At 47.4% G+C, this 12,917-nt stretch overlaps 1 protein-coding gene across 1 annotated transcript in view; it reads left to right on the top strand.

Moving 5' to 3' along the window:
- The first annotated feature begins 1,207 nt into the window (after nt 1-1,207).
- ITPKB (inositol-trisphosphate 3-kinase B) overlaps nt 1,208-12,917 on the top strand; it is a 65,143-nt gene continuing 53,433 nt past the window's right edge. The window contains exon 1 of the mRNA XM_062489338.1: nt 1,208-2,116. Within this exon, the coding sequence (XP_062345322.1) occupies nt 1,208-2,116 (909 nt within the window). The remainder of the gene's footprint in view (nt 2,117-12,917) is intronic.

The following is a 12,917-nucleotide window of genomic DNA, read 5'->3' as shown; positions in this document are numbered from 1 at the left end:
GTTAGGACTGCGCTTAGACTTGAGGGCATTTACCTGCCAGGAGCCTCTCAAGGGGACGCACAGGGATACCGCTGATAGCATCACACACGAGTGCTGCTAGAGGCATTTACACCCATAGCCAGAGTTAGCGCACTGTGTGTAAACAAGTTTGTACTGTCATGTGGGCAGTGTGTTCGTGCAGATCTCAGGAGCTGCCATGCCCCGGCATGGGATGGGGACTGCAACTCCAGTGCCCACGAAGCAAACAGAAGATTACGGAAGGCACGCTGAAGTACACAGGGGCACTGAGAGCCACCTATGAAAGCAGAGCCTCTTACGTGCATACACAGTCACACACTCGCCAGAACAAACAGCACTGCACATCTCTGCACGTGGGCTCCGGGCTGTGACTTGGAGGCAGTTGCAGCATTCGGTGTCCTGGACAGCAGAGGTACACAGGGGAGGCACGTTTAGCCAGGGCATTCATGAAGATGTGCAAAGCCGTGTTGTTGCACATGATTAAGTTAGGGGACTAACTTGAGACATGGCCCTGTATCATACAAAACTGTGCAAGCAGGGAGTCTTGCTGTGTGTCATACAACAGAAATCCACTCCTGAGACTTGGTCTTGCTATAGGTGACAGACTCGAGTGTGACAAATGTAAGTTGTTTGGAGTTCTTTATTTTTCTTTAGAAAATGTCAGGTTTTGGGACAAGCACTTGAAAGCTGCCAGCTTTCAGTTCACGTCGGTTAACCATAATTCTCTTAATTCTGTTGTGGGAATGACTGCTGGCTGTGTATCCTTTCAGACACTGCTGCAGCTGTGTCGGCAGGCAACCTGGAGAAGGGGCAGGGGAAGAGAGGAAACAGCCCCAAACCTGACTTCCCCTTCACTCAGATCCTTCTGATGATCAGGCCTGCCCGTGTCCCCAGGGGTGCCGCACTGGGGATGCATGCAGGTGGGAGGGGCACACAGGAAGGGAAGAGTCTGGCACACTGTGTGCCCAGCTGGATGGTGAGCTAAGGGAGGGCACAGAACTACTCTCACTGCTTCTCTCTCCTCAGCTCTCCCGTTTTATGGAGCTGCGGGCTAGGGCCAGCCCAGCTCCCCTTTTTCCCGCTGGCGATGCTGCTGATCTCGTCGTGGAGAGACCCTGGGCAGCCCCGCAGAGCCTGAGCGCCGAGGCGGCAGTGGCGACGGGCCCCCTGTGCTCCCCGGCTGACTACTATGGCCGTGTACTGCTATGCGCTCAATAGCTTGGTGATGATGAATAGCAACAGTGAGGTGACAAGCGGCCGGAGCAAGACGCCGCCTCCCGGACAAGTGCTGCCCAAGGGTCCGGAGACGCCTGGCAGCTGCCGCTCGGTCCCTGTCTTCAGCCCGTCCTCGGTGCCGCCCCGCTCCCCGCGCTGTGGCCCCGCTTTCCTCTTCCCACCACCTGAGGAGCCCCTGCGGCAGCCAGGCAGCCCCGGGGGGCGGCAGGGCAGCCGAGGCGAAGAGGGACAGCCAGGACCGCCCATGGCACGGCAGCTTCAACGGGAGCTGCACAACGTGCAGGTGAACCAGAAAGTGGGGCTCTTCGAGGCACACATCCAGGCACACAGCTTTGCTGCCCAGCCACCCCGGAGCCCCCAGCTAGCCCGGCCCTGTCTGGCCAGCCCCATGGCACCAGTGCTGGGACTTGGAACTGGACCCCGGCTGCAAGCCCACAGGGAGAGTGAGGCCCCCGATGCTGGTGGGGTGCAAGTTTGTCTGAGCACTGCAGAGCCCTCCAGGAGGGCAGTGACAATGGTGGAGCTGGCAGAGAGCAGCAGCCCCCCAGAGCAGTCAGGGCCCGCATCACGGCAAGAGGAGGTGGTGGTGGTGGCCCACACAGGACTTAAGGGCAAACACCCAGCCATCGGTGGAAGCATCCCTGCTGTCATTGTCACAGACCTGGGGGGCCCGGAGGAGGAGGCAGGTGCTGTGCCCCCTGGCAGCCTGCCTGTCCGGAAGCTCTCCTCATCCTCAGCGTCTTCCACTGGCTTCTCCTCGTCCTGGGAGGAGTCTGAGGAGGACATCTCCAGTGACCCTGAGCGAACCCTGGACCAGACCCCTGCCTTCCTGCAGACCCTGGACCAGCAGAAGCCCCGAGTGGTGAGTCTTGCACCGCCCTGGGGAGGTGGGGTGAAGGGTGGTGGCATCCCTGCTCCAAGGCACAGCTGCAGCAGGAGGCAGAGGTCTGGTGCAGCAGAGTTCTGCAGAGAAACTTTACACTTGCTCGGTGGTGCTTGCTTTCCCTCACATGAAAACTTGGAAGACTTGGAAGACAGACTCGGAAGAGGGGTTCCTAGTCAGAAAACCCTTGCATGAGAGAGTAGCGGTACCCATTTCATTGTGCACATTCCTTGCAGAATTTCCCTGGTGCTGCAAAGCTGCCTGCAAGCATGCTTAAAACACATCCATATTGCAGCCTTCTGCTGACAGCCAAGACTGCTGCGATCTGCTCACATGTGGTTACGAGCTTCAGTTTTTCCTCAGCACTGCTTCCCTGAGTGCTGGAGGTTTCCCATGGTTTACATGAGCCTGAGGGAGAATTTATTTCCTCCCTGGAGTTGAAACTGGGTGGGCCAACTGTCTGTTCAGGTTTACAGTGATGCCCATCACCACAATGTCTCTGTGTCTTTCACACAGAAGCAAAATGCTCTAGAATTTCTGGTAATTCCCCTTTTGAAGAAAACTTCTTGCTTATGGGTTATCTTATATTTTAGGTAAGCATATTTTTATTAGGTATTTATATTAAGTTCATTTATTTCAAGATCTTTATTGTGGAGCTGGTTGTAAGGCTTTAGGTGAGAGAAATAATCAGTGTTGTGTTACCCTTAGAGAAGAAAGGTCTCAGAGAGGAGAGCTCTGAGGCTTTCTCCAAAAGCATGAGACAGTCATGGGGTTTGTTGTGTCACTAGGGGAGTTCATTGCATGTCTGAGTGCATCACACAGAGCGTGCTTTGCTCTGAGCTGTCACACCAGTTATCCAGAGGGCTTTGAACCACTTTAACCCAGTGCAGGGCACCCATCACGAGATTCTCCAGCCAACACATGGTCTCTGCTATCATCCAGCTCTGAGACATTACATTGATTTGAGCCCAGCACTGAAGCCTCCCACTGACAAAGCTTGAAACATACAGGACAATTCAGTGGCTCCTTAGTTTACTGAGTTTAATTAAAGCCCATCAAACTTCAACTTTCAATTATGTGTTTCACTATGTTTAACTTCCCGTAGATACATGGTATTGAAACTCCTGCTAAACTCAGTGACACAAGGAAAACTAGTGCAGGGAAACATCTAGTGAAGGCATCGAAGTTGGAAGAACTAGGACTGGTTTGTAAAACACTCAGCAGCCTGAAATAAGTATCTTTTCTTTTGTACACCTTTTGTCCTATTCCAAGAATCCAGGCTTGGTTCTGCTCAGGATGGAGCAGTAGCTGTGTAAAAGCAGTTAATGAAGCTATGAGTCTGTAGTTCATCATGTTTGTAGACAGTTTTGTGTTTTGGGGCTCTCAAGCTATGAATCAGCTTGTTCCCTTTGGGAGCTGCCACAATCCCTCTGCTGATTAAATTCTGCTGGTTTTTTTGTGCATGAGATGTAGTAATCTCTGCTCCATTCTCTGTGCTAATGACTGTTCCTAGTGCCAGATCCCACTGATTTGCTGCTGAAAACAGTTCATTGATGGGCAAAAGTATGCCTGATGTTCCTGTGGAAAGCTTCCCAGAGCCTCAGGCTGACTTTGCACAACCTCCCATGGCCTCCAGTGAGCTCAGCCAGGCTGGTGGCTCAATAGTGAACAGTGTATTTTAGCAATACAAATTAGCAAGGCTCATTTGTGTTGCTAAAAGGTCTGGATGAGAGGGAGCTCAGATCAGGTTTAAGATCAGAGTAACTGCTGGGCTCCATGGGACTACTCAGGCTAAACGAGATGAAGATCTGGTCCAAAATGTGTCAGGCAGACTAAGGAGGTGCACTTGATTTTGTGTTTGAATGCTAGAGTCTCAGCAGGAACAGCGAGGCTGATTTACAATACTTTCCACTGGGCTCCACAGGTCCCATGCAGGGCTGATCACTGACTTTGGCAGGTTATAGTCAACTTCTCCACAGGATTGTGTGCAAATGCCCAGTAATTCAAAATTGACTTCATATAAATAACACCCAGCTTTGTGTACTGGTTGGTTATATCTTGTAAATACATAACAGCAGAAGACAGCTACTGAAGCAGTGTCAGGTTGCACACTCATTTGTTTTCATGAGCTCACTATTTCCTTTCAACAACGCACACACACGGTCTGGAAATGAGTTGTGTAATAAGGGAGAATGTGTGAGAAGCTCTCTCCACAACTCATGCTTTTAGTCAAATCCTGGGAGACCTCGGCCGAGAGAAGCCAACAAGGTGCCTCTGGGTTGAGTAGATAAAGGTAGGGCAGGCAGAGAGCCCTGCCTGTCTGCACTGGGTGCTGCTGGGACGGGGAGGTTGTTGTACCTGGAGGAGAGGTAATGACAAGTGGCAGGAAAGCAGTTCTTGCTGCAGACACACTCTGTGCTGCACATCTCACATAGCATGTTTACAGATTTGATAAACAGCAGGCCTGCTCCTGCCCTTCCTTTTTGGAGGCTGTCTGGCTTAGCAAATCTGTTAGGGATGTCCGGCTGTCTATTGTAGTTCCTCCTGACATCCCAAGGAAACAGGCAGATCCCTCCGGCCTCATGGACTGGTCCTCCATTTGTACTGCAGGTAGGAAACTTCGTTTGTGTTCAGGCCTGAAAATTGGCCAGTAAGAAAATGATGTTGTCAAGCGGAAGAGAGGGAGGTATTGTGGCCACATTTTTGGACTCCGTGACTTGGAGCAGCTCGACTGAAACGGCTCTGCCTCTGTTTATTGAAACAGTTTTCTCAGTGCTTTCCCTGTCCCTGGAGTGCCCTGGTGCTCAGTGGGCCGCACAGCACCAGGGAGCAGTGACCCTGCCATGGTAGTTGCAGACTTGTGAAGTGCAGTGACAGTAAGAGCGACGTGACGTTTTGCTGTTTAATTGCAAATCCACTTAAGGTCTGAGTAAAGCCCTTCCATGTAAGGGCTTTTGCAGCTGTGGCTTTCCCCAGGCAGTGGGCTGCTGCCGGAGAAACCCCACACTTGTTTATTGATGCTTGCAGGGTTTCAGAGACACTTGAGTGATTGCACTTCTCGGGCTGTGTGGGAGGGATGGGCTGTCCAGGCAGCGTGTTGGGATGGGGACACTGTGTTTTGGAAATGCCACAGGGGAGCATTCTCTGCACACCCCCTGTGACCAACACAGGCAGTTTAGGGAGGGAACTGATGCCTCTGCTCAGCAACCACCTGAAGCAGGAGGATGCAGCAACTGTTGGAAGGCACCTGCCTTCATCACTGTCTCATACTGAGGGGGAGAATTTCTCCTCTCCTGGCTGATCACACAGGTTGGGTATGTAGGGAAGTGAGAAGGTGGTCCTTTGTCCCCGGTTCTGAGTGGCACAGGTAGCCTGAAATGGCACCCCAGTTTCCTGAGGAGATTTTACACCTAAAATAAGATACATTCTAGCTGTGACTCCCACTGGCTTCTTGACTGGAAAATTAGCAGTGTGTGAGTTTTGCCATTCCAGGGGCTCTGTTGGCTCTTCCCAAGGGAGAACTGATAACCAGGATGTACTCTGCAGCAGGAGACTTGTCCCACTCTTGGAAACTGGCTGTGCCAATGTCCTGGAGTGACTTTAAGCAAAAGGTATTCCAAATCTGATCATTAGTGAGTTCTTATCATTGACCTAAATTCCCTAGTTTGTCAACTTCTCCACAGCTGGAGACAAAGGAGCAGACAAGTGGAGGGAAAGGCAGAAATTGTGCAAGCAAGCACATACTATAGAAAAATGATGTGTCAGGGGGGAAAAGAATGCCTTCCTGGCAAAACAGTGCAAGACACTGCCGTGTTCCTCTTCCTGGCTTTCCCACAGCGCTGTGGAAACACAAGGATGTACAGCAGAATAGTAATCAAGGGAGTTGGTACACTGTGAAACTTGTGCTCCTTTCAGCAGGCTGAGTAGATTTCTCAGAATAAGAGACTTCCATTAACCTGTGCAAAATGGCGAGAACTTTTGGAAAAAGCAAATGGCAGTGCTGATGACAGGCATTCTTTTAATTGATTTATTTGTTTGACTCACAATGGCTGTTAATGCAGTCCTGAAAGGAGCCAAGTTTAGATAGGGCTAGCGTCAGCCAAGGGCCTCTGGGACCTTTGCTTATTTCTCTTTGAAATGTTCCAAGGCATAAGATGACAAGAGGAGTCCTGATTTGTTCCTATAAAAATCAATCAAATTAAATATGCTTCCATTCCCTTTCCAAGCTGTCGCTGTGATCAGGAAGTCTCCATAAAACAGAAACCATGACCACATGGCTATGGTGATACATGCAAACACTGTGAATGTATAGCTTTATGCCAACCGTGTTTATGTATTTTACTCCTTACTCCCACTGTGTTTGTTTTAAAAGCTCCTAAGCTTATGAGCTTGTGAGTGGTATCTCTGATTTAGTATCAATATAATAGCTGGTGTATTAGGGCCCTGCTGGCTTACTCAGAAGAGCAACTGTTCTTTTAGTAATGCACATCATTGAGAGGGAAGATGCTTAGCATACGTGGTAAGCTGCCAAAGGATGGAGTTTCCCTGCTGTGAGAAGACTAAGGGGGTGGGGGGAATGAGGTGGACACCTCTGTGTTTCCCCTCTCAGAACACCACGCTCAGCAGACCTGACAGCATGGTGTGTTCTATCTGCTGGGATGAGATGAGGACACCCTGGTGCTCGGCAGACTGGGCAGAGCTTCAGGTTCTTTGTGGATGGAGGCTGTGAACTCCAGGGAATTCACGAAGCATCACTCCCTATTCTATAGCTAATCCTCTACCTACTCATGTGACCTTCTCAGGGAATAAGCAGCTTTTTTATAGGCTTCCACCCACTGAGTAGAAGTGACGATGCTGCCATAACCCAATGAGAGACTTATGGTGCTACTTCAAGTCTGTTTTCATCAGCACTTTTAAGCTCATTGGGAAGGATTTCTCCTCTGCACACATTCTCCATGACTGACAGGGCAGGAATTGCATGGCACATAGCAGATCCTTTTCATAAAGGGACTTGCTTGCTACCGCAGCTGCTGTGTCTTGCATATTTTATTTCTCAAAATAATTTCACGCTGAAAGGATCCATGAAAGTGGCAAAATATTCCACCCACCCCCTATTTCTGAGGTGCAGGAAGAACAAATATCAGGCCTATTATCCTTAGGGTCCTCAGCTCTGAAAGGAGGCAGATTTCCACCTCTTCTGGTGGGAATTGCAGGATGTCAGGAGCTTGCCTGTTTGATCCTTTGGATGGAAGACTGAATGTCCGCAGAATTTCACGGATCAGTGGAAACTTTAGAGTTTTGTCATCATCTTTTTAGAGGCTTGCAATGACAAAACCCAACTGTAGTCAGCACCTGTCTCATGTTTTCTGTATTATTTCTATAATGTGTTAGGTCAGATTTGTATGTGAAGAAAATATTAATGCAGCACTGAGCTCTCATGTGCCATGTAATGGCTGAAAGCCAATGTTGAGCTAATGTTTTCTTTACATGTAATTCTGTTCTAGCTCACTACAGAAATAATGGCATCTATGTATGACTGTAAATGTCACTTCAGCTAAGATTAGTCTTCTGTAACGGTTAGAGATTATTTTGTTCATACCAGTAGGTAAATTTTTGCAGTAAATTTGACCTGCTTTCTTCCAATGAAGCCCAGCCAAGCTTTCTAAGAAAGATATGTTAATATTTAAACGACAGTGAAAACTAAATGTTAACATTTTCAAATCACTGAGTAAGTTTGTGGCCTCATCCCTTTTCTTAAATGTGACTTTTTCGGGAATGTTGGCTTCCACACTTTCTGTGTCACTTTAAATGGCCCTTTTCTGGCATTCGTCTTGCTTAGCCTTGCTGGGTGTCTCCTAAGGCGTCCTAAGGTTCTCCTACTGTAGCTTTTTTCTCTCTCTCTAATGGGGTCTTGACAACTAGCCCAAGAGTTTGCTTTACGAGAGAGGATGTTGTTTCTGAGTATCTTCTATAAAATTTATTGGAATTTCATTTTTATTCCTACACATAAAACCCCAGGTCATGCATAGCCTGCACAATGGCTCCAAGTAGTTCAGGAAGCTGATTCAGTCTGAGGTCTACCAGCCTCAAAAGCAAGTGCCTGTGATTGGCTTTTAAATCAGTGTTTAGGCAGGAAAATTCAACTTGCTCTGTAACAGGATGATCATCCAGCAGTGCAATTCAGCATGGATTGGTGCAGCTACATTCAGAAGTCCAGGGTCTCCAGCTGCAAGTTTCAGTCTGGGTGCGTGCGCTGTGAATGCACTTGGAATTGGTGGAAGCCATTGGAAAATGTAGGCTACAGCTCCTTCTTTCCCAGGCACGGTGGGAGTTCAGCCCAGAGCTGCTGTCACAGCTGTGTGCCTCTAGAGATCCTCATTGCTGCTGTCAGCCATGGGTTGTGTCTACAGAGTGGTTTCCGACCTTAATTTCTCAGAGATGGGTAATATTGGAGTCAGGAGCTGCTACAGGCTGCTAAGACTCATGTTAGACTCTTCCCTCTCTCGATATTTATTTCAGTCTTTTCACACATTTCAGCCATGCAAAGAAAGAAGTTATTTTTCTTTTTTTTTATAGTAAAGAAAGTTCTTTTCATTAATGACATGGGAAAAGGGACAGCCAGTAGAAGGAATTCAATTCTTCTTTCAGATATGAGATTTATTGCTGGTCAAAACACAAGGATTGCTTTTGGAAGGAGAACTAGGGGGTAAAACAACAAGTGCTTAGCACTTACAACTGCTTCTTGTTAGCAGTAACCGTGTATTATCTGATCAGTGCAACACAACAGGAACTTCATTAGCATTCTGCACTGTTGTGGTTTTAAGTAATAGTAAAGCATCCCGTCTCTGTGAAAGACATAGACGTGCTCTTGACATGCCCACAGACGTTTTAATGAGTTAGATTCAAAGGACAGAATCAGGTTGTCTCTTCACTGTTTGATTCACACACTTGATTTGCAGAGGTGTTGGCACCTGGGATTGCTGTGGTGTGGACCTCAGTGAATGTGAGTTTTTGTCAGGGTTTCATCCTTGACTTTAAGTTTTGTACTTGGGATTTTGGACAATAGGGTTCCTGTACTATGCAAAGCAGAGAGAGGTCTCATGGGGCCTGCAGTCTTTGCTGTCACAAAAATCCCTTCAGCCAGAATGAGGACCAGTATATCAAAACCAGGAGTAACCAGTGCAGCATTTTGGTCAAATGGCTATGGCAGGGAGATGACAAAACTCTTTCCTCCCACCCCATCAGCATTTGCAGACAGGGCTGTTTAGCAAGGGCTAAGCAATGGCAGCACCTACCTTCAGCATCAGCTCCTTCTCCTCCCCCTTCGCTTCCTGTCCCTTTGCCCTTGCTTGGGCAATTCATCTGCAGCAAGATAGAATCAAAGAACCCTCTTCCTTTGCTAACAATTCGCTCCTTTTGTTAGGGTCAGATAAAACGTTGATAAAAGCTGTTGTAGCTCCGCTGAAGCCAGCAGGAGCATGCTGCAGGATTGGTCCTTGATCGTTTTTCCCCGTGCTCGCTCCTGCATGTATCCAGTTACATCTTGTGGTAAATCCAACCTTAAACTGAATTAATGAACCAGAGATGCAGTCCCTCTAGGAGGGGTTGCCCGTTCACAGGTACAGTGCCTCAGAGCCTTTGGAGACAGGAAAGGAAATACAAATGGAAAGTTCTGCAGGGAGGCTTTTTGGAAACTGTGTTTTAGGGTTGGGTGTTTTTCTCTCCTGCCGCTTGGGAGAAGGGCAGGAGCCAAAGCTGACCTTCAGCTCACCACTGAGCCTTTTTGGTTGCAGACCTGTGTTTTGGGAAGGTGTAGGAATAGCTATTATCCCATTGAGCTGAACACATTCAAAACATTTTCATTAAAGGGTACTTAAGTACAAGCTCAGGCTTACCCCTCAAAAGAGAGGAGACCAGGGCTCCAAGGAGTGGGAGCAAGGGGGAAGTGAGCAGGCTCCTTCTCACCATGTGGACCATAGGAATTGCTCTGCTGGCAGCTTGCAAGCTCCATTAGATATCCAGGGGTATCCTCCCACTGCAGGCAAAGTACAAAGCAGCCAGTTGGAGAATTAGCAATGTGTCCAAATGTAATATGGTTGCTATTATGGGTAATATATATTTAACACTCTGCAGGGACCGTTTAAACCTGCATCTGCAGGAAGGGGGAAGAAGTCAGGTTTGCTTTCTTGGCAGACTGCAGATCAGAGAGTCCAATCTGTAATCTCTCTTGGTATGTTTTATGTGGGTGGGTTTTTGTTAAATTACAGGCAAAGTTATTGCACCCCTAGGCTACTCACATTAAATGTTTCTCCAATTTTAGCAACATTCTTTCCAGGCTCAGATACATTTGTTTTTGTCTTCTCTATGGCAATTGATGAGCTCAGTCTGAAATGTATAACTCTACAGGATCTCCTGTTATATATTTCTTCCACAGCTGTAGCAGAATCGGGGCTGTGTAATCCAATGATTTGTTGTAATGCCTAATGCTTTCTTTAATACATTCCAGATTAAAGGAGTCAGCAAAGTTTACATATCCAAAGTAATAAATTTAAGCAATAATAATGGCGAATCCAAAATCATTATTATATCTTGAAAATGCTGAAGTTTTTTTTCCTCCTATCTTTTCTGGTCTGGCTAAAGTCTGTTTTTAGGAACTGAACAGGACAGATAAAGATGATGAGACAAACAACTTAATCCCTTAATAATGTCAACTGGAAAATCCAAGAACAGATTGGCAAGAAACTGTAATAACAACTGCGAAGTGACCCTTACTGAGGACTAAATAACTGGTTTAAGAGGCTGAACTTGGGATATAATTAGAGATGAGCCTGAATCAGTGCCCATAGGTTCAAATATTTCTTTGAACTCTGAAATTGAGCCAAATTACTATTTTTTTTTTTATCCATGCCTGTACAACATCATCTTAGCTGCACTGAGGCCAGTTCAGCATCACCTCGTACCTGGTACTGCCCTGGGTACACATACAGAATGACCATGAATAGCCCCAGAGTGGTATTCGTACCTCTGGGTGCTGTTGCAGATGGAGTGTGGGATAACAGCAAGTGTGCACAGCCCAGGTAGGTGCTTGTTATGGCAGCAGAGGAAGGGATGGGCAGAGCCTCCAAGTGGGAGGAGAAGAGATGGGCTATGCTGCATTGGTCTTTGAGTCCCAGCATCTCATCGTGCCCTTCCCTGTGTGCCCTTGCCAGGGACTGGCACACAGCTGCACCCCTGGGCAGCAACCATAAGTTGTCTTGGGCTACCATTAATAGATACACCTTGGAAACCAGGCGTATGGGAGTAGGAGGCACTTGGAAATGTAATTGCCAAAGCAGCTTCAGAAAGAGGGCGTTAATTATTATCTCTCTCCTTGGAGCCATATTTACTCAGAGCTGAAGCCCTCCACCCTGGGGTTTGTGGGAGGAATGTCTTGCTGGGGTGGAGACCAGGGCTGCCACAAAGGAAACAAAGGAAAGAGATTTTAGAATCTTATCTCTATGGCTTATCTTTGTCCACCTGAATTACTGCTGTATTTTAAAAGAATATGTGAAAAAAGATTGTTTGAAAAAACCTTGACAAGTGTACTCTCCCAGCTCCATTGTTTTAACCTTCTCCAAGGAATTTGTGTATAAAATGTTCTCAATTCAGTTTATCTCTGCTTGACAAATCCTGTGTTTCCCTTCCGTGCTTTTAGCAGAGTGGGAACTAACCTTGATCTTTTTGCAAAGCAAACAGAATCGCCATGCTGGATGTCACATTCCCACCTTCACACACAAACAGTGCGTGTCACAGCTTTTGAGCAAAATGTGCAATCACTGACAAAAAAATTGTGTAAAGTTCATACATTCGAGATGAGCTTTTAGAGAAGCAGCTCCAAACTGAACCAGACTCTCTCAGAGGAGGGAGCAACTGATGTCTTACTCTTGTGGGAGCCGCCTTGCTCAGCAGGTTAAAACAAATGATCTGAATCCAGGACTGTAGCTCAGCTCCTCCATTAGCAGCCCCTCATCTATGTCTCATCTCGAGGAGAAAGACTTGGCCTCTCTCCTCAGGTCTCTTGTTTCTCATGATACCCTGTGTTGCTGGAATGGCTTTTCTGAGCCAAGGAAAGCAGCAGAGAAATCCAGGTGGTCACAAGTGACCAAAACATTGACCAGATGCTGGGCTGGTAATGAGAAAGAATTGTAGAGGTAGCACGATGCTGCCTAGTCTGTCACTGTCATCCCTGTATTGTACATCCCAGCCAACTCTGGTATTTGGTTTTTGAGCATTTGGGCAGCTCAGGTGGCAGTTCCAGATTCCAGGTTTGTTCTTGTGGATGGGAAACCTTCCCAGAAGGGAGAAAGCTCAGGGGAGCCTGTTCAGTATAGGCTGATCTCATGCTTGAGCATACGCAGGAGCTGACCTTTCAGTGCTGAAATAAGAAGTGATGGGAATAGAATAAATCACAGCCTCAAAAGAAAAGCCAAGGAGCTTAGAGATGCACCTCAGGAGAAGAAATCGAGGTAGGGAAGCTGAGTGCCACAGAAGGGCCAAATGACAGATTCAAAAAGCAATCTTTCAGCAATGAGTTTGATGGATCTTTGCAGAGCAAAGGTTGTTGAGATGAGAAATGGAGGTATGATGTGATGAGCCCAGAAGGTGAATTTTAGTTGGGTGTGTAGGCTGGAAAGACTCTGTTAGGGATGCTACCCTGAAAAAAATGTGTAAGACTTAGAGATAGGTTGGATGTGAGGACTGAAAAAGGTCCAAGTTTTCCACTTGCTAAAAGTTTCAGGGT

The sequence above is a fragment of the Cinclus cinclus genome, chromosome 3 (genome assembly GCF_963662255.1).
Source record: "Cinclus cinclus chromosome 3, bCinCin1.1, whole genome shotgun sequence".
NCBI lineage: Eukaryota > Metazoa > Chordata > Aves > Passeriformes > Cinclidae > Cinclus > Cinclus cinclus.
Note: the sequence above shows the minus strand (reverse complement) of the source record. Positions and strands in the feature narration are given on the sequence as shown.